General features: G+C 46.5%; 1 protein-coding gene across 1 annotated transcript; it reads left to right on the top strand.

Annotated features, from left to right (window-relative positions):
* The first annotated feature begins 12,112 nt into the window (after window positions 1-12,112).
* On the top strand, window positions 12,113-18,206 carry BHLHE41 (basic helix-loop-helix family member e41). The gene is made up of 6 exons (XM_059081174.2): window positions 12,113-12,472; window positions 13,225-13,939; window positions 14,073-14,136; window positions 14,482-14,589; window positions 14,919-15,030; window positions 15,497-18,206. Exons 2-6 carry the CDS (start codon window positions 13,878-13,880, stop codon window positions 16,597-16,599), a joined length of 1,449 nt encoding a protein of 482 aa, XP_058937157.1. The 5' UTR covers window positions 12,113-12,472; window positions 13,225-13,877; the 3' UTR covers window positions 16,600-18,206.
* The last annotated feature ends 286 nt before the right edge of the window (window positions 18,207-18,492 follow it).

Here is an 18,492-nt window from a genome sequence, read left to right as displayed (position 1 = left end):
GCAGGGCAGCATTCCCTTTGGGAGGCTCTAGAGAAGAAGCCACTCCCTCGCCTTTTCTAGCTTCCAGAGGCTGCCCACATTCCTTGGTTCTTGCCCGCCTTCCTCCATCTTCAAAGCCAGCAGTGTTGCATCTCCCTGATCGTTCTGTAGTTACATCTCCCTTTGACTCTCTTCTACTGCCTTTTCCCACTTTTAAGGACCCTTGTGATTACGCTGGGACCACCTGGATTATCCCCCCATCTCAGGGTTCTTAATTCAGTCACATCAGCAAAGTTCTTTTTGCTGTGTAAGGAAATATTTATTCACGGGTTCCAAGGATTAGGATATGGACATATTTGGGGGCCCATGATTCTGCCTACCACAGACACAGAAAGAAATTTGGACTTTATTCTAATTGTAATAAATAGCCACTGGATAGATCTTAAGCAAAAGAGTGACATGAGCTGGGTTGTATTTTTAAGAGTTAATTCTTTATAGTGTGCGTAAAGTTAGATAAGGGAAAAAGTGGAGCAAGAAGATCAAATGAGAGTCTCTTCCGAGTCCCAACTGACTAGGCTGACAGCACTGAAGATGGTGAAGACTGTCCACATTCAGGAAATATTTTGGTACAGAAGAAACAGGACTTGCTGTTGGATTGGATACAGAAAGGAAAGAAAGTGAAGGGCCAAGGATGTGTCTTAAATTGGGGGCTTAATCAGCTAGTGTACTGTAGAGTCACTGACTGAGAATTGTGAAGAGTAGAGGAAAAGTGGATGGATTGGGGGCCGAAGGTGGACATTAAGATGTCTCAGGCTGAGATAGTCAAGTTTAAGATATCCAAGGGGAGTCATCAAGAAGGCAGCTGGATTTATGAGTCTGGAGCTTGCAGTTGAAAATGGAGGTGGAAACGTAAATCTGGAAGTCATCAACATAAAGACAATACTGAAGCCATGAGCCTAGATGAGAACATCCAGGGAGAAAAAGTAGGTAGAGAAGAGGGCAAGAGCGTATCCTGGGCAGGCCTTGCTCATATTTATAGCCTTAGCACTTAGTCCTGGCACAGAGAGCCCCCTCAATAGATTGCTGATGAACACAAGACTGATTCTGGGCTAGCCATTATTAAAAATTAGGTTATATAAACATAACTAAATAAATCATATTAAGAATGAAAGGAACACCATTGTAAAGCAATTATACTCTAATAAAGATGTTTAAAAAAAATAAATAAAAATTTAAAATTTTTTAAAAAGGGAAAAAAAAGGAAAGTAATAAATACTCAAAACTCATCACTTCCTAATTGTTTTACTACATTTTACTATTCTCTATGCTCTTGAGATTAATTATGTCTATTGTAGCTTCCCAACTCTGCATTCAGTGATATTGCATTGGTAGCTTGAAATTGCTAGTAGTGGGAATGTGTATGCCGTGGAAATTGGCAAGGGCTACAGATTAGGGCTTGGGTTATTATTTTGTCAATTGTTAGACTCAAGAAAGTGAAGGAGAAAATGTTAATCATGCAGACTGAACCTAAAACTGTGTCATGTCTGTAGTCATCATATTGTGAATAGCACAAAAATTTCAGGAAATATTTTTCCAGAATGTGAAAATTATCTGGTTTAGTAAAGAAGTTGCTCATATCAGGGAAATGAGTGAGTGAGGTTCTAACAAATGTCTTCATTGTTTCACTTTCACCTTACTCATGAACAAAGTGATATAACATTTACATAGCAACTCATAACATAACAAATCAAAAATCAACAAACATTCATGTAGGAATTACTCTTGTGAATTAATTGCAACCATAGGTTGGCAAGGGATAAAGAGTTTGGCAAAAATCAATAAAAGCATTCAGTGAGAATCAATTGGCTACATGGAGTTGAAAGGAGTAGTCTTTGCTTCATATCCTTCATAACAGTAAAATGTACAATAAATTATACACATACACACAAACATTTTGTATGCACACATTTTCCCTAGAGAACCAGTCAATCGTTTACCAACATACCACTGCTTACATACAGACCCAAGAGGCATATGGTAGTGTTTGCAGTATTAAAATTATTATATTACTATCTACTTATGGGAAGTGACTAAAATATTCATAGCAAATTCATGATCAAAATGTTGATGAGTTATGTCATTTGAGTTCCAGTAAAATTAAAATGGATCTGTCAAATATCATAAAACCTAGAGACTGAGGGCTATATCTTCTGTTTATTTGCCTGAATTTGTGCTTGATAATTGATATTTTTCTTTCCTACACAGAGGTCTTAGACACCTCAGAAAAAGAACAGGCTAAGACTTACTTGGTCGAGAAACAGATGTAGAGAATAAACATATGGACACCAGGGTAGAAAGTAGGTGGGGTGAGGGGGTGGTGGTGGGATGAACTGGGATGAACTGGGGGAGACTTGGAATGACGTATACACAACAACATGTACAAAATGGACAACTAATAAGAACCTGCTGTATAAAAAATAAAATAAAATTCAAATTAAAAACAAAGAAACTTACTTGGCTTTCTTAAAAGAATTACCTGCTGATCAACTATTTGGACCTGATTAAAGCATCTGCACTTTCACTAGGCACTACAATACCCGCTAACCACATCTGGCTATTTAAACTCAAATTTTGATTTGTTAAAATGAAATAAAATTGGAAAAATCAGTGCCTTAGTTAAACTAACCACATTTCAAAAGCTCAATAGCCACATGAGGCCAGGGGCCACCATACAGGGCAGCACAGGTTATAGAACATGTCCATCGTCACAAGAAGTTCTACTGAACAGCACCGATGTAGAAGATGCTTTCCACATAGCTGTTCTACCTTATTAACTGAGTGATCCAATTTGACCCTATTTTTTTAAGCTGAAAAGTTAAAAGAAGTCAAGAATTTAATTTTCAGGAGAAAGGAAACCCCCAAGAATTGCACATTTGAATATATTTAGTTATCAAGTAAACAAGGTAGGGACATACTTCTTGGGCATCTCCTATGTGTTAGACGTAATATTTAGTCACACTCACAGTAGGTATATAATATCTCCACTTTGTAAACAGTGAGGACGCTGGCGTTTGCAGAATTTCGATGCATTGCCTTTCACGGTCAGGCAGACAAGGGGTGGCAAAGTTTAACCTTCTGCCCAGAGTTTCAGACTCCAAAGGCCATGTTCCTTCTGGCACCATGGATCTCTCTTCTCTAAACAAAAGTCATGGATGGTGAATAGAAACGTTCCATTTTCCTCTGGCTATTGGGGAGGCCACTGTGCAGAGCGGCTGTTAAACAAGAGACTGTGGGCACTGACTGTGAAACCCTGGCTCTGCCATTTTACTAGCTGTGTGACGTGGGCAAATTGCTGCATCAGGGGGCCTCAGTCTCCCCCTTTTCTGAATGGCATCATCACGGTTCCCATCTCAAAGGACCACTAAGCAATTAACTGAATTAATAGGGGTACAACACGGAAACAGAACGTGGCACCAAATAACTGCTGCAAAAGTGCTTGCTAATATTATTAGGGTAGATGGCATAAAAAAGCAATCAGTCACTGTATCTTCCATGGCCGGATAGAAGAACTTGAAACTGAATTTAGGCGTGTCACTCATTTAAGACCTGAACAAGACTTTAATGTATGACAAAGCATATGGGCTGACAGCATCTCCCCACATCCGTGCACAAATATGGAGCTGTGTGACCTCTCAGAAGGGCTCTCTGAAGAGTATGATTCAAAAATCTTAAGGTTGTGGCCGGTATTGCCTGTTTTCAACCAGCACATGAAATAAAACTACATCTCATTAATGGAAAATCACAGTGACAGGTCTGGTCCTCTATTTTATTGTTATTCACCTATTAGTAAAGGAAAGGATAATTGAAAGCAATAGGTTTACCTCTTGAACTTAAAAGATGTTACTTAATCTATCAATTATTTTCAAACCACACTCTATGATACCCATAATTTTAACCAGGCAGCTAAAAGAGGACGATAATAGCTACCATTTACTGCTCACTTACCATGCTGCAGGGGTTCTGAATGCATTGTCGCCGGCCTGCACAAAAGCCAGGCAGAGGTAGGCATCGGTACCTCTGTGCTACATTTGAGAAAACTGACGCGTTAATAACTTGCCCAAGGCCAGCTAGTCAGAGGAAAACAACATTTGAACGCAGGTCTCCTTGGTCTTAAAGCCAGAGCCCACATCACCCTGCCACCATAAGCAGGAATATGAAATAATATGAACCAGGAGAGAAATATGTGATGTGTCTATTTCATTACTCTCAGTATGTCTGAGGCAGAATTTCTAAAATATTAAAAGACCACAGATCCCAGAAAAAATCATTAGCATTACTATCCAAAATCACAGTAGGCTCAGAGGTTTATGGGCTGGATCAGCAAGGACGATGCAGGACTATTGAGCAGGTGTGAACTCAGGCGCAGGCCTGCTGACGGCTCGCCATCCCTGGGCTGGGTTTGATGGGTGTAGTCTTTATTTGGCAACCTCGTGACCAGGAAAATCCGTGCTGTCTGTCTGAATACATAATTAGGGAAATGGGACCTCTGCGTTTCTGCAAGTGTGAGTGTCAGCAGTAAATGCAAAGTTGGTTTGGGGATGTGAGGGTGGAAGTGGTCCTGACCCTATTTCCAGACTCTGCAGCGTGGCTGACCACCCCGGGGAGAACCCCCCTGCATCAGCAGCATCTCGTGCCGACCGGGGCCTGCCTCCTGTGACTGGCTCCAGCTCTCTTTGTCTGCACTGACCCCTCACTTCTTGTCTCCTCTGTGCCTACCAGTTTGGCATTCTGATGGGTTTGCTTCACTGGCTCCGCACCCTCCCACTTTGTTCCACTGTCTGAGGCTTGACTCCCTCATCCCGGCCCGGCGATTGTCTCTTTCTGCACTCCTGGTAACGGAACTCTCTGGCACTGCCCAAGGACGCCGTCCTGTGATCCACTCAGCCCAGCAAACCTGTAAACACAGCCTGCCATGCCAAACTCTGCACCCTCTCCCCACTTCTGCCCCAAGTGGCCAGCCCTACCAGGGCTCCTTTCCAGATTGAAGCACTGAGGCCAACGAAGAAGTAAGGAAGTCAACGGTATGATGGTGAAGAAGATGTGCCCTTTGGCTGGAGGTAAACATCTGTATCCTGGATGTTAAAGGCCGTTGTAATGGCTTATCATCTTTTTCAAAACTGCTCCAACCTGTTCTAGAGCAGAGGAAGTCAGTGAAGCCAAGTTCTGTCCAAATCTCCCCCTAAAAGGAGGCTGCTAGGGAAATGACAAGGCAGCTGGGGCCATGGTGAGGGCTGAGTGACTGGGATGGAACAGGAGCTTCTTGCAGGAGACTACAGAGCATGTGGACCACCAAGAAGGCAAACCAGTTTAGAAGCCACAAGGCAAAGTTTAGATTCAAATATTCAAATACCAAAGAGAGAAAGTTCAAACGCTAAGCTATGAGAAGAGAAGATCCCAATATACGTCATGGGAGATGGCAGAATCAGAGACAGAGCAGATCAAGAGCATATAAAGTTGTATATGCTTGGAGGGGGTGGGTAAGGGGGCATTCCCCCCAACATCTGGAACTCAGGGCAAATTGGCGGAGGGTAATGATGGTCTCGACAGCTTATGGGAGCGGGGCAGATAGTATTTGCCTTGTCCATCTTTCCATTCAGGGATGTTTTGACTACAGGAGGAGTCAAGGAGACAAGGATTACCTATAGACTGAGGTCACTGACTACACCTTCTGGAACGATTTCTAAAGTGCATTCTTGAGAAGCAGAGCTGTAAGTGATTCTCAAATGCACCAAAGAGGAGGTATCTGAGCACTGCCTTTGGAATATGTGAAGGCTTTGGGTAACTACTCAGCTTCCTCAGTGATCTCCCTTCTTTAAGAAATTATGATCCATTAGATTCTAAGGTTGTTGAAGACAAGGTTCCACATTGAATCCCTACTGCCCCTCACAATGTACAATAAATAGCAGTTTAACAGATGAAGATAGAATAGCAGATTCCAAAACATTGGGCAGCTTTATCCAGTGGGCTAGCCACAAGCTTTATCCATGTGTCTATCTGTGGGGAAATACACCCAGAATTCCCACTCAAATGTCAGGAACACCACTCCCCAACTAGAATGGGATCAAGAATGGCCGCTCTCACCCCTTTCTTCATTTCTCAGCAACTCCTCCAAACAGCCTCTGGTGATGGCTCCCAAAGCCTGGAGAAGGGGCTTTACCAAGGGAGGTGAAAGTCTTGGCTGGGGGATCCCCTGGGGGGCTGAAGGGAGAAGGTGGATGTTAGAACCCTAGACTCCTGCCGGTGACAACCCAGGAGCACACCTCAGGCCTCGGTTCCCTACTGCCTGGCTTTGCTACTTAGTACACAGCGAAGACAAGTTATCTAAAGTCTCTAAACCTGAGTTTGTCTATCCATAAAGTGGAGTTAGTGGTGCCTCATTCAAAGAATGGAGAGAACTAACGAATGTTTGTAAGACACCTGCCTTAATACCTGTCCACTAAAATGTTCCAAAGCCGCATTCTCTTCCAGAATTCACCTCCCAATTCCAGCCTTAGGGACTGGCTCCACTGCTCCCATTCTACTGTACTCACATACCTCTTCTCTCCTCCCTCATTTGCTCCAGAACCGAACCCAACACAGTCACAAAGCTCTTCTCCTAGTCTCCTGACCCCAAAGCCACTGTATTCTGTATCAACGTGTCTCGAAGTAGACGAAGAGCAAAATCCAACTCCCTTCAGTTGGGAACTATCAGAAGGTGCATTTTTGCTGGAAGTTGCTCTCTTCAATTCAAATGCCAGGGGCAGAAGGCATAGCTAGAGGACAGACGCCACTACATTAAAAGGAAGATAATCATTTCCCAGAAAACACTCAGCTGCAATTTGCATTCTACAGGAAGTAGAGCAAAGCCTTTAAAATTCCCTCCCACAGCAGATTTCTGCAATTATTAGAACTTAAAAATACAGATGTTAAAGACCATGGCTTAAGGAGTTAGTTAAATATGCACAATTGCAGATGGAAAGACTGAAAATTTTCTGAAATTGGTATTAAATACCTTCATACAATAAAGGGACACTGCCAACACATATGGCATAGTAGAGAAAAAACGACCCACTGAAGAAAAAAAAAAAAAAGGAACCCGAACAAGCTATTTCCTTTAGTTGGACCACCACAGAGATGGCTAGTGCCAACCCAATATCCATTCTCTGCTCTCTCTTTACTAAAGAACTCCCTACATTATTGGAGGAGCCTTAAATAAAAAACTGTATTTCTAGTCCCTTGTGATAGGATTGGACAAAGCAGAAGTCATTGGGTAGAGCTTATAAGAAAAGCTCTTTAAAGGAGACTTGCTCAGCTGGTAGACACTGTTTTATCCTTCCCTGCAGGAGCTCCAGCAGCCATCTTATGACTATGAGGCAATCTTGAGGATGGATGGAAGCTGGTGTAGCATGGAGCATAAGTCTGGGATAGTGATGGCACTATTACTACTTCATATTACCCCTGGACTCCTTTCCTCTAGACTTCTGTTATGGGACCAAAAAAGAAATTCCTAATTTGTTTAAGCTGCTGTTATTTTGGCTCAAATGCAGTTCTTAACTAATACTCACACCTGGCGTAGGTTTCCATTAGTTTCCTTGTGAATGAGGATTATAAGTTAATATCAGCAACATAATACTTTTTTGGTAGTTATACATGAATTCTTGTTTTAATTTAACTATTGAATAAAATTTATACCAATAGTTCTAAGTGTAGGTTAAATCTAGTCTTTTGTTGCCTTTATAAAGTGCCAGTCTCTATTACAGATAGCTCTCTGCACTGGGTGGACACCATCTGAAAATGGATTCAAGGACCATGCCCCTAAGGGGCAGGTGAGGTAAGTGGCTGTTTAGTATATCTTATTCCTATTTGTGCTTCACACAATAACACAAACATGGTATCTCTCTGAAGCATTTCTAAGGATTTTCATCAGCAGTGACAAGGGAAACACGGGAGTTAAAATGCTCCCTTTTCATGCAGCCTCTCTTGTTTCCACTACACAGCTAGGCCAGGAGAACCCAGAAAAAGGCAGGGGTCACTTTGTGGAAATCCTTATGGATTTGTCACCTGCTCCTCACTCTACGTTTACGGTCTCATTCTGGATCAGCCTCAATCAGTATGAGAAGCACCTGGGCATGGGAGAGACCGGGCTGATACCTACGAAGAGAAGAGCCAGCGAGATCCCTCTACAGTGGTCTTATACTTGGCTCTCCCCTAGTTGTCTTTTGTACGTAAGAACTCCAGGAACATTAAACATATGTTAAATTCGGGACCACATGCAGGAGTGTTTATGATAATCACAAAACTACAGATAATTTTAGCAGTAATAAAATTCATTTCCTATACTTAATATTACCTGCTCTGTGATGCTATGCAAAGACTAATAAGTGTATAAACTTCTTGAGCAATGTCACATAAACATAAAATGTGATTCATGTGTATGTTTACAACAGCAAAAACACATTAATTGATAGTCTACAGAAAGACTGAAGTTCTTTTACAAATTAAACAGGGCGCTTCCCTGGTGGCACAGTAGTTAACGATCCACCTGCCAATGCAGGGGACACGGGTTTGAGCCCAGGTCCGGGAAGATCCCACATGCTGCGGAGCAACTAAGCCCGTGCGCCACAACTACTGAGCCTGCACTCTAGAGCCCGCGAGCCACAACTACTGACGCCTACGCACCTAGAGCCCGTGTTCTGCAATAAGAGAAGCCAAGGCAGTGAGAAGCCCGCGCACCACAACAAAGAGGAGCCCCCTCTCGATGCAACTAGAGAAAAGCCCATGTGCAGCAACAAAGACTCGGACACAACTCGGCCAGGAAGGAAGGCAGGAAGGAAGGGAGGGAGGAAGGGAAAGAAAGAGAGAGAGAGAGAGAGAGAGAGAGAGAGAGAGAGAGAGAGAGAGAGAGAGAGAGAGAGAGAGAGAGAAAGGAAGAAAGAAAGAAAAGAAAGGGAGGAAGGAAAGAAAGAAAGAAAGGAAGGAAGAAAGAGAAAGAAAGAAAGAAAGAGATTATAAATAGGGATACTTGTGCTAATTTGCTGAGGATGCAACTAGAAAACCCAGCCTTCTATTCTGGGATTTTATACCTGGTGCCTTTAGCAAAGAGCATTATCAATGGTTTAAAGTCATATTTGGCTTTAAATAACCCCCCAGCGGGGTTTCTCTTCTCCTAAGATCCTCCTGTGAGGCGATGTGCCTTCCTCCGGCGGTGTGCCCGAAAACACTAACAGTGAGAGCAGTGCGCGCGCCCAAAGGAGGGATTCCGATCGATCATCGGGATCTATCATCCCCCTCTGGTCCCCGCCCCCCATGGTCCCCACCTTGATTTTAGCATCAACCCTAAACTTTTTCTTTTAGATGTTCTTACACTGACTGATGACGTTTTTTATGTAAAATAATGTAGAATGACTAAATTCTTGTCCACTACCCCAAACAGAGGTGATTAAGAAAGGCATCTGCACACCTGATGGTACATCTTTACAGCAGTACAGGCAGGAGGCTCCACACCCCTGGGCAGGTCCAGGGCCTCTAAAGCCATTAGAGATGCACAGGAAGTTCGTCCCAAACACCCTAGTCACCTCTCCAGGAGAGTGGTAAGGCTGGTAGAACCCTCAAAAGGCAGAAAACCTCTTCTCCATGGAAACGTTAATGCTCCCAGGAGAGTTCGCTTTCTGTTGGAACTTCAAGACTCTGCAAGCAAACACGATCAGACCTTGCAAAGTCACAAGGTGACTAGATGAGTGTCGGGCTTAGCATACTTAGGCAGGGGTGAGGGGAGAGGGTGGGACCTGGGGTGTTTCCTTTAATTAGAGTCTCTATAGGTAGTGATTTCCCTACTTAACCAAAAAAAAAGCAATGGAAGCAGCTCCCCGCCTCACCCTTAAAAGGAGAAAGATGGGTATCTTTAATTGAAATCAAAGCATCACAGAATTCTTTAATTATAGGCTCAAAGGGGTTTTGAGCTCATCTTGCAGCTCCTTGGCTTTCAGCAGGACGGTATTAAACCTTCCTGAAAAGATAAGACTCAACCTATTTTTAAACATACCCAAAGAGGACATTCTAGTCTTCTGTTCCTTTGTTAGACAGGGGAGTTTTTTTCCCTTTCTAACCTCACCACAGGTGAACTTTCCTATTACTAACCTGAGCCTTCACATTAGAGTTTGGCTTAGTTTGCTCAGTGGAAATGAACTGCTGGTCATCATTAGCCTTCTTCTAAACTGTACTTCCATCTGTCCATATGTATGAAATTATAACAATTAATTAAGATATTTGGGTTTAAATCAATACATTTGGAGCTAGACGCCAATGGAATTACTGGCAAAACACTGCCACCCTTCTTTTTTTCATACCTTTTTCTTTCTCTACCATGAGCTCCAATACATTTGAACACACATACACACTACAACAAAGGTGAAGAGCCACACTGGTAAATTAAAAAACAATCCCTGAAACAGCTAGTTAACATTTAGATCTTGGCCCTCACTATTCACATCAGGCGGTAATAGTGAAGGGCACAGACACTGGAACCTACTATCTGTGCTTAAATCCTGGGTCTGGGACCATGGGCATATTTTGTAATCTCCCTATGTGTCTATTTTCTCATCTGAGGAGTGGAGACAATAATAGTATCTACCTTATAAGATTGTGGAAAGGATTCGTGAGTTACTATATTAAAAGCCCTTAGAATGGTGTCTGGGCTCTAATCTTAAATGCTATATATTTGTTAGCTATTGTTCCATCCTCCTTGCAGCAAAGGGACATTCGGAGCCTCGGTGCTCCAGAAGGCAAAAGTCTGAGAAAGAAAAGAGTAGGACTCAAGTTTAAGGGGAGTGAATAGCAAGAAGAGCGATCAAGGTGAGAAATTTAAAAAGACAAAAAGCAAATAAGAGGGGAAAAAAGCTACAGGGAAAGAGTAAAAGCAGACATTTAATGGGGGAAAAGGTAGAAAGAGAAAAATATAAGGCAAAAAAAAAAAAAAGAAAAGTAAAAGGGAAACAGAATAAAAAGGCGGGCATGAAAAGGGGAAGAAGAAAAGAAGGACTGAGAATAACAAAGGAGACCAAACATTAGAAAAGACTCCACTTACAGCTTCAGCTGGGTATCAGAAAAAGAAAGGAGTGAAAGAGAAAACAGAAATGTTGGAACAGAAGAGATGGGGAGAGGGGAGGTAAGAGTGGTAACAGGAAAGGCTTCATTTGCAGCAAGGCCTCTTTGTCTTTGAATTAGGGGAAGTGTACATCCAAAATTAACACCTCTGATCTTCTAGACTTCCTTCCCAATTTCTCCTATTGCCTTGGAGTCTGCCTCAGACTTGCCCCCTAAGGTTTGCCCTGATGAGCTGTCTGACTTGCGTCTGGTCCGCTCTACCGACAAAGCCAAGATGCAGTGATCTAGTCTTCACTTCATTTTCACTAAATACTCCAACCATACTTATATTTACACCCTCTTCCTTCTCCAAACCGTCAGAAACCTATAAGGGGAGCTGGTATTTCATTTTTAAAAATTATTCACCTTGACGACATCCCTCCCCCCGCCTCCTCTGCTTTTTTTTTTTTGCGGGGGGAGGGGGCTCGATTTAGAACGAGAGGACAAAATGATACAGGGCTGCAGGGGTATGCCGCTTTTAGGACTACAAATTGTCCTCCCCACCAAAGGGAATTAATCACCCGATCACTTGAAAACAAGACAGAGGCTGGCTCTAGGTACAAAGTAGAATTAGGATTAAAAAAATACTTTTTCTTTTAAGTATTATCATTATTAAATTGCCTATTTGGTGTAAATAAGCCTCCCTCTTGGAAAAAGTCAAGAGACCTTAAAGGGCCCTCTAAACAGATGAAGTGGACGGACCGCGAGCGTCTCCTCACGCGGGGCTGAGCTTGGGCCGCCGCCGCCGCCGCCGCCGCCGCCGCCGCCGGAGTCACGAAGCCAGACGCGGCGCGTCGCCGCCCAGGACTCGGGAGACTGCAGCAGCGCGGCCACGGCCCCGGCGGCTCCTGGAGGCTGGGAAGAGACGCGACTCCTGCAGACACGTGACCTCCTCCCTGCCGCCGCTTCCCGCGACCCAGATCCGTCCCCGGAACCCGCGCTCGGCGGGGCGGGCCGTGGGACACGTAGCGACGGCCCCAGTCCCTGCTGCGCCCCGGTGCGCGTGCATTCGGCGTAGTTCTCCCCTTGGTTCACGCGCCACTGGCAATAAAGACTGTTTCGGGGATCACCCGGGAGAATGCAAGAAGGAAAGACGTTTGGTTTGCCATCTATCTACCTGTATATATAGAGATTAATATCTATTCTCTCCATCCCCGCCCTGGCAGACCCGAGCGTCGGCAGCGGGACCGGAGCCCCGGGAGCCCCGCAGGACGCGCTTTCCCCCCGGCCTCCAAGGCCCCTTGCCGTCCGCTGTTCCAAGCGGCAGGGGCAGTGCGCAACTGCGGGCACCTCCCGGTAACTCTCACTAGCAGTGAGTCATGCTCCCGGGGTGGCTGTGGGGAAAGGTAGCCCGGCTGGTGCTGGCTTGTGTTTTCCCCGCGCCGGGCGCCGCGGCTGCAGGGCTAGCGCGCGCGCGCGCACGGGTTCCCCGCGCAGTGATGTGGCAGCAGCTGCAGGTCGGATCACGTTGCTGGCCCTGTGCTGGTACCCGTTTGAGACAAGATTAAGGAGGGAGGCTTTGGAGGTGCCAGCGGTAGTAAACGTGGGCTCTGCACACTCCCGGAGTCGCTTATCACACAAGGGGGGAGGGGGCGGGGAAGGCACGCAGCGCCACCCGGGGCGCGGCGGAGTTTAGCCAGCGAGTGATAATGCTGCATCGCTTTCCGCGGTAGCCCCTCTCGTGCCACCCCATCCTCTCCCCCTCCCTCCCTGCCGCGTTCCTCGGGGAGCGCCTGAGGCCCCAAACGTCGTCATCTGCGGCTGTGATTAGTGGCACCGCAATTCCGGCTGCTGCGGGAAGTTTGGGTGGCCCAGGGACACTGTGTGGCCGAAAGACACTTGGATTGCGACATTCGGACCCACTGGCTACATTTTCGTTTATTTTAAACCCTTCAGGGAGCGGATTTCAAGTTGTCCCCTTTCGGGGCAACCTCCAATCAGGGCTAAGGGGTCCCCGCCGGCCACCGAGCGGTGAGCAAACAAGTCTCCAAATTGTCCTTTGGGACTGAAGTTGACCCACCGCGAATTCTCTTTCTCTTTCCTTTTTCTGGTCCAAACCAATAGCACAGTCGGTGGAAAAGCAAAAAGCCACGTTCACGTTCCTGAACCGCAATGACAGACGGATTGAAGGAGTCGCACTTCCGAGCCGAGGAAGCCCTGGCTGCCCTGCACCCCCCGGAACCCCCCCACTCCCCCAACACTCCCCCAGCTGACTGCACCGCCCTCGGGAAGATGAATAGCTTGGCTGAAGTTGTTTTTCCTTTCCGGTGGCCCTGATCAGGTGTCCCCGCCCCCTCCCGCCGTTTGCCCTCCCTCACAGCTTTCTCCAGACGCCCCCTCCCGGCCCGGCCCCTCCTCCCCCGCCCCCCTCCGGGCTGGACCGCGGATGGTACGTTCCGCACGTGAGCTGGGTGCTGGTCTGGCCGGCGACGCGCGTGCCCTGTGGCCAAACACTGCCCGGAGTGAGAGCAAACTACCAGCGCAGTGGGGCCGGCGCGAGTGTGCGTGCGTGTGTGTGCGTGTGTGTGCGAGAGAGCGAGCACGGTGGGAGGAGGGGACCAACCGCTTCACACTTTCAACACTGCACTGAAGAGGGAGAGAGAGAGAGAGAGACTGGAGACGTACAGATCCCCCCAAGATCTCCCAAAGCTACCGTCCCACAGATTCTAGAACAGAACCCCAAAAATCGAAACAGAGGAAACGGACAGCGGTGGAACATGGACGAAGGAATTCCTCATTTGCAAGAGAGACAGTTACTGGAACATAGAGATTTTATAGGGTAAGGTGCACGCACCCTTGCGAATATGTCTAGGCTTCAGTTTGATTTTTTTCTTCTCCAGAAAGTGGTATGGAGCGGGCGAGGGCAGAGCCCCTCCCCGAATGGATGACTGATGCTGATTTCTGTTTTGCAGACTGGATTATCCCTCTTTGTATATGTGTAAGCCCAAAAGGAGCATGAAGCGAGACGATAGCAAGGTAAGTGTAAGTTTCTGATGTTCCCCATAACCTGCCTGGATAGTTAATTAGGGCCATTGATTTCACAGCGAAGCTCTGCCCGCAAATATATTCCAGCTTCCCCGACTGTGAATTTTAAGTGGTTTGCGGGATACTCTCAAGGGGAGATTAAACATCATACCTGAATTTAAATTGCATTTCAGAACAGTCCAGAGGAAAGAGTTGTCTTGGGCATAGTTTCTCACATAGTTGTTTTTTTTGTTTTGTTTTTTTGTTTTTTTGGTGGTGGGGCGGCGGTATTGTAATATCCAGTAAATGAATGTTTAGCTTATTGTTTTCTCTCTTCCATGACTCTCATATATTAAGGATACCTACAAATTACCGCACAGATTAATAGAAAAGAAAAGAAGAGACCGAATTAATGAATGCATCGCTCAGCTTAAAGACTTACTGCCTGAACATCTAAAGTTGACAGTAAGATGCAGATTTTTATTCTTTGCCGCTCTCCAAGGGCGTGTTAATAGCCTGGTACTACTCCCAGAGATATAAGAATAAATGTAAATATCAGATTCCTTACAACCTGTGCTATAGGGGGGTAGAGTTTCCTGCAAACTCAAGAGTAGGTGTTCACAACTGAAGGCAAGAAATAATTTATAACCTGTATTGTGGAAAGCTCAAGAAGTATAGGAATAGTAACTTCTTTCAAAAGTGTTTGCTTAAGTTGCTGTGCTGACTGGAGAGCCAGTGAAGCCAAATGTGTGTTTTTAAGTCACCAAGTGCCCCCTTCTTTTTTTGCACTGCAGACTCTGGGGCACCTGGAGAAAGCGGTGGTCTTGGAATTAACTTTGAAACACTTAAAAGCTTTAACAGCCTTAACGGAGCAGCAGCATCAGAAGATAATTGCTTTACAGAATGGTAAGTCAGTTCAGGGAGGCCAGCCCACCCCGAGGAAGCCGGGCAGCCCACAGAGGAGCAGTGTTAGGACTCTTCCCCCAGCCCCACCTCCTTCCTGGGGCCCACGGGCTCACTTTCATTTGTTAAATTGCTTACACTTTCCTTTCACTGGAAAGTGCCCATTTCCCGAAGCATCCTAAAGGCTTTCAGCCGAATTCAGAGGAGTCAGATTTGTATTTAAAGTGGTGGCTGCGCCTTCTCCACTTCGGTTTTTCAGCGGGGAGTAGAGCGCCTCCCCCCCCCCTCCCCACTCCTCCCACCTCTGGGCAACCGGTGGCTTATATCACTCGAATACGGAGGAAAAACCGAGATCACTTTAGTCAATGCAGGGCCCACGTGATAAGCAGATGTTTTAACGTCGGTATTTTTCTTCTTGCCTCCATTCCTCTGTTCCCCACCCCCGCCCCTCACCCCTTCCTCATCCTAGGGGAGCGATCTCTGAAATCGCCCATTCAGTCCGACTTGGATGCGTTCCATTCGGGATTTCAAACATGCGCCAAAGAAGTCTTGCAATACCTCGCCCGGTTTGAGAGCTGGACGCCCAGGGAGCCGCGGTGTGTCCAGCTGATCAACCACTTGCACGCCGTGGCCACCCAGTTCTTGCCCACCCCCCAGCTGTTGACTCAACAGGTTCCTCTGAGCAAAGGCACCGGCGTGCCCTCGGCCGCCGCCCCCGCCGGGCCCGGGGCCGCCCCCTGCCTGGAGCGCGCCGGGCAGAAGCTGGAACCCCTCGCCCACTGCGTGCCGGTCATCCAGCGGACTCAGCCCAGCGCCGAGCTCGCCGCCGAGAACGACACGGACACCGACAGCGGCTACGGCGGCGAGGCCGAGGCCCGGCCGGACCGCGAGAAGGGCAAAGGCGCGGGGGCGAGCCGCGTCACCATCAAGCAGGAGCCCCCCGGGGAGGACTCGCCGGCGCCCAAGAGGATGAAGCTGGATTCCTGCAGCGGCGGCGGCCTGGGGGGCGGCGCGGCAGCGGCGGCGGCCGCGCTCCTGGGGCCCGACCCGGCCGCCCCGGCCGCGCTGCTGAGACCCGACGCTGCCCTGCTCAGCTCGCTGGTGGCGTTCGGCGGAGGCGGGGGCGCGCCCTTCGCGCAGCCTGCGGCCGCCGCGGCCCCCTTCTGCCTGCCCTTCTACTTCCTCTCGCCTTCGGCGGCCGCCGCCTACGTGCAGCCCTTCCTGGACAAGAGCGGCCTGGAGAAGTACCTGTACCCGGCGGCGGCCGCCGCCCCGTTCCCACTGCTGTACCCCGGCATCCCCGCCCCGGCCGCCGCCGCCGCCGCCGCCGCTGCCGCCGCCGCCGCCGCCGCCTTCCCCTGCCTGTCCTCCGTGTTGTCGCCCCCTCCCGAGAAGGCGGCAGCCGCCGCCGCCGCGACCCTCCTGCCGCACGAGGTGGCGCCCCCTGGGGCGCTGCGCCCCCCGCCCCCGCACGGCCGCACCCACCTGCCCTTCGCCGGCCGCAGCGAGCCGGGGAACCCGGAGAGCTCCGCTCAGGAAGATCCCTCGCAGCCAGGAAAGGAAACCCCCTGAATCCTTGCTCCTCTTAGAGGAGACCCGGGTTCACGCGGAATCGTAATAAGTTAAAACACCCTTAACGTTTTCAAGGGAGGAAGTGTAAGAGATGCACGACGGGCTTAAAAGAAAACAAAACAAAACAAGCAAAAAAGTCCACAGGTGTTTTGTGTGCGTTTGGAGTTCCTGTTTTGCTCATCCCTCACCGCCCACCAACCTCCACACACTAACATCCCCTTCTTCTCCCACCAGCTGTACAAGAACCTCATAGGTATTCTTTTTTTTTTAAAGAACTCCCCGTAATAAGTTTTGCCTTCATTTAGGCCACGTTCCATTGTCTTCTAAAATATAGGACCGAATTCTCGAGGAAGTGAGAAGGGTCTGCTCTGCGAGTGAGCTCGCTGAACCAGGGTAGGGGAAAGGTGGCGGAGGAGCTGACGTGGAACCGCCTCAAAGCTGTCCTGCTTGCTTTAGGAAGATTTCCACAAATAGAAGGAGGACCTTTTAGAATTCAACTTAGTCTTCAGTATTTTATAATGTTCAGCTTTTCAAGAGGCGTATATTTTTCAAAGAGGAAGCGGTGAGGATGCAGTCGCTCATGTTGCAACCTATTCTGAAGTGGTGTGAATGGTGTCTCTTAGTAAGTTGCGCTTGTTTAAGGAGATGCGGAGTTGGGCCAACGTCAGAACTAAGTCAGGGAAGGAGATGGATGAGGAAGGCCAGAGTCATTCTCAATACATTTGCTAGCACTTTATTGAGAAATTGACCGTGAATCAATTAACTCATCTTAATTTCATATATATATATATGAAATTGAGTGCATCTATTTTCACCCTGTCATTATTTAATCCATCATGTTTCTAAGTTTGTATCATCTTGGTGTTAAAAAAAAAAAAAAAAGAATGTGCGCTGAACTTTAAAAAAAAAAAAAAAAAAAAGAAAAGAAAACATGTCCGAACTGATTTACCCTATATTCTGTTAATTCACAAGAGTGGAGGAGGAAAGCATTAAACTGGTCCGTTTGGGTTGGAAATGCTGTAAAGATGTGGAATGAAGCCCTGTGAGGCCTTCCTATCTCCAAGTCTATGTATTTTCTGGAGACCAAACCAGATACCAGATAATCACAAAGAAAGCTTTTTTTAATAAGGCTTAAACCAAGACCTTGTCTAGATATTTTTAGTTTGTTGCCAAGGTAGCACTGTGAGAAATCTCACTTGAATGTTATGTAAGGGGTGAGACACAACAGTCTGACTATGAGTGAAGAAAATATCTGGGTCTTTTAGTCAGTTTGGTGCATTTGCTGCTGCTGTTGCTACTGTTTGCCTCAAACGCTGTGTTTAAACAACGTTAAACTCTTAGCCTACAAGGTGGCTGTTATGTACATAGTTGTTAATACATCCAATTAATGATGTCTGACATGCTATTTTTGTAGGGAGAAAATATGTGCTAATGATATTTTGAGTTAAAATATCTTTGGGGGAGGATTTGCTGAAAAGTTGCACTTTTGTTACAATGCTTATGCTTGGTACAAGCTTATGCTGTCTTAAATTATTTAAAAAAATAAATAAACACTGTCTGCAAGAAACCAGCTGGTTTAGAAAAGTTTAGTGTGTGAAGATAAACTAGAAATTATCTTTATATTCTAGTATTTTCAGCACTCCACAAATTCTATTACCTAAAATAAATATTGCCACGCTATTTTGTGATTTTAAAATTCTTACTAAGGAATAAAAACTTTAATATATGTATGCTATGAGATTGTCTAATAACTAAAAAGACATAATGGATGCTCGGATAGTTTTAAGATAATCTATGAATATAGGGATAAAAGTCATTTAGGTTCTCAGATACACAACTTTATTTGTCACTGGCTTGATAACACACATTTGCAATCTCTTGCAAGCCTCCAGG

The sequence above is a fragment of the Kogia breviceps genome, chromosome 12, assembly GCF_026419965.1.
Source record: "Kogia breviceps isolate mKogBre1 chromosome 12, mKogBre1 haplotype 1, whole genome shotgun sequence".
Classification (NCBI taxonomy): domain Eukaryota; kingdom Metazoa; phylum Chordata; class Mammalia; order Artiodactyla; family Physeteridae; genus Kogia; species Kogia breviceps.
The sequence above is the reverse complement of the archived record's forward strand: the minus strand, read 5'-3'. Positions and strand labels throughout refer to the sequence as shown.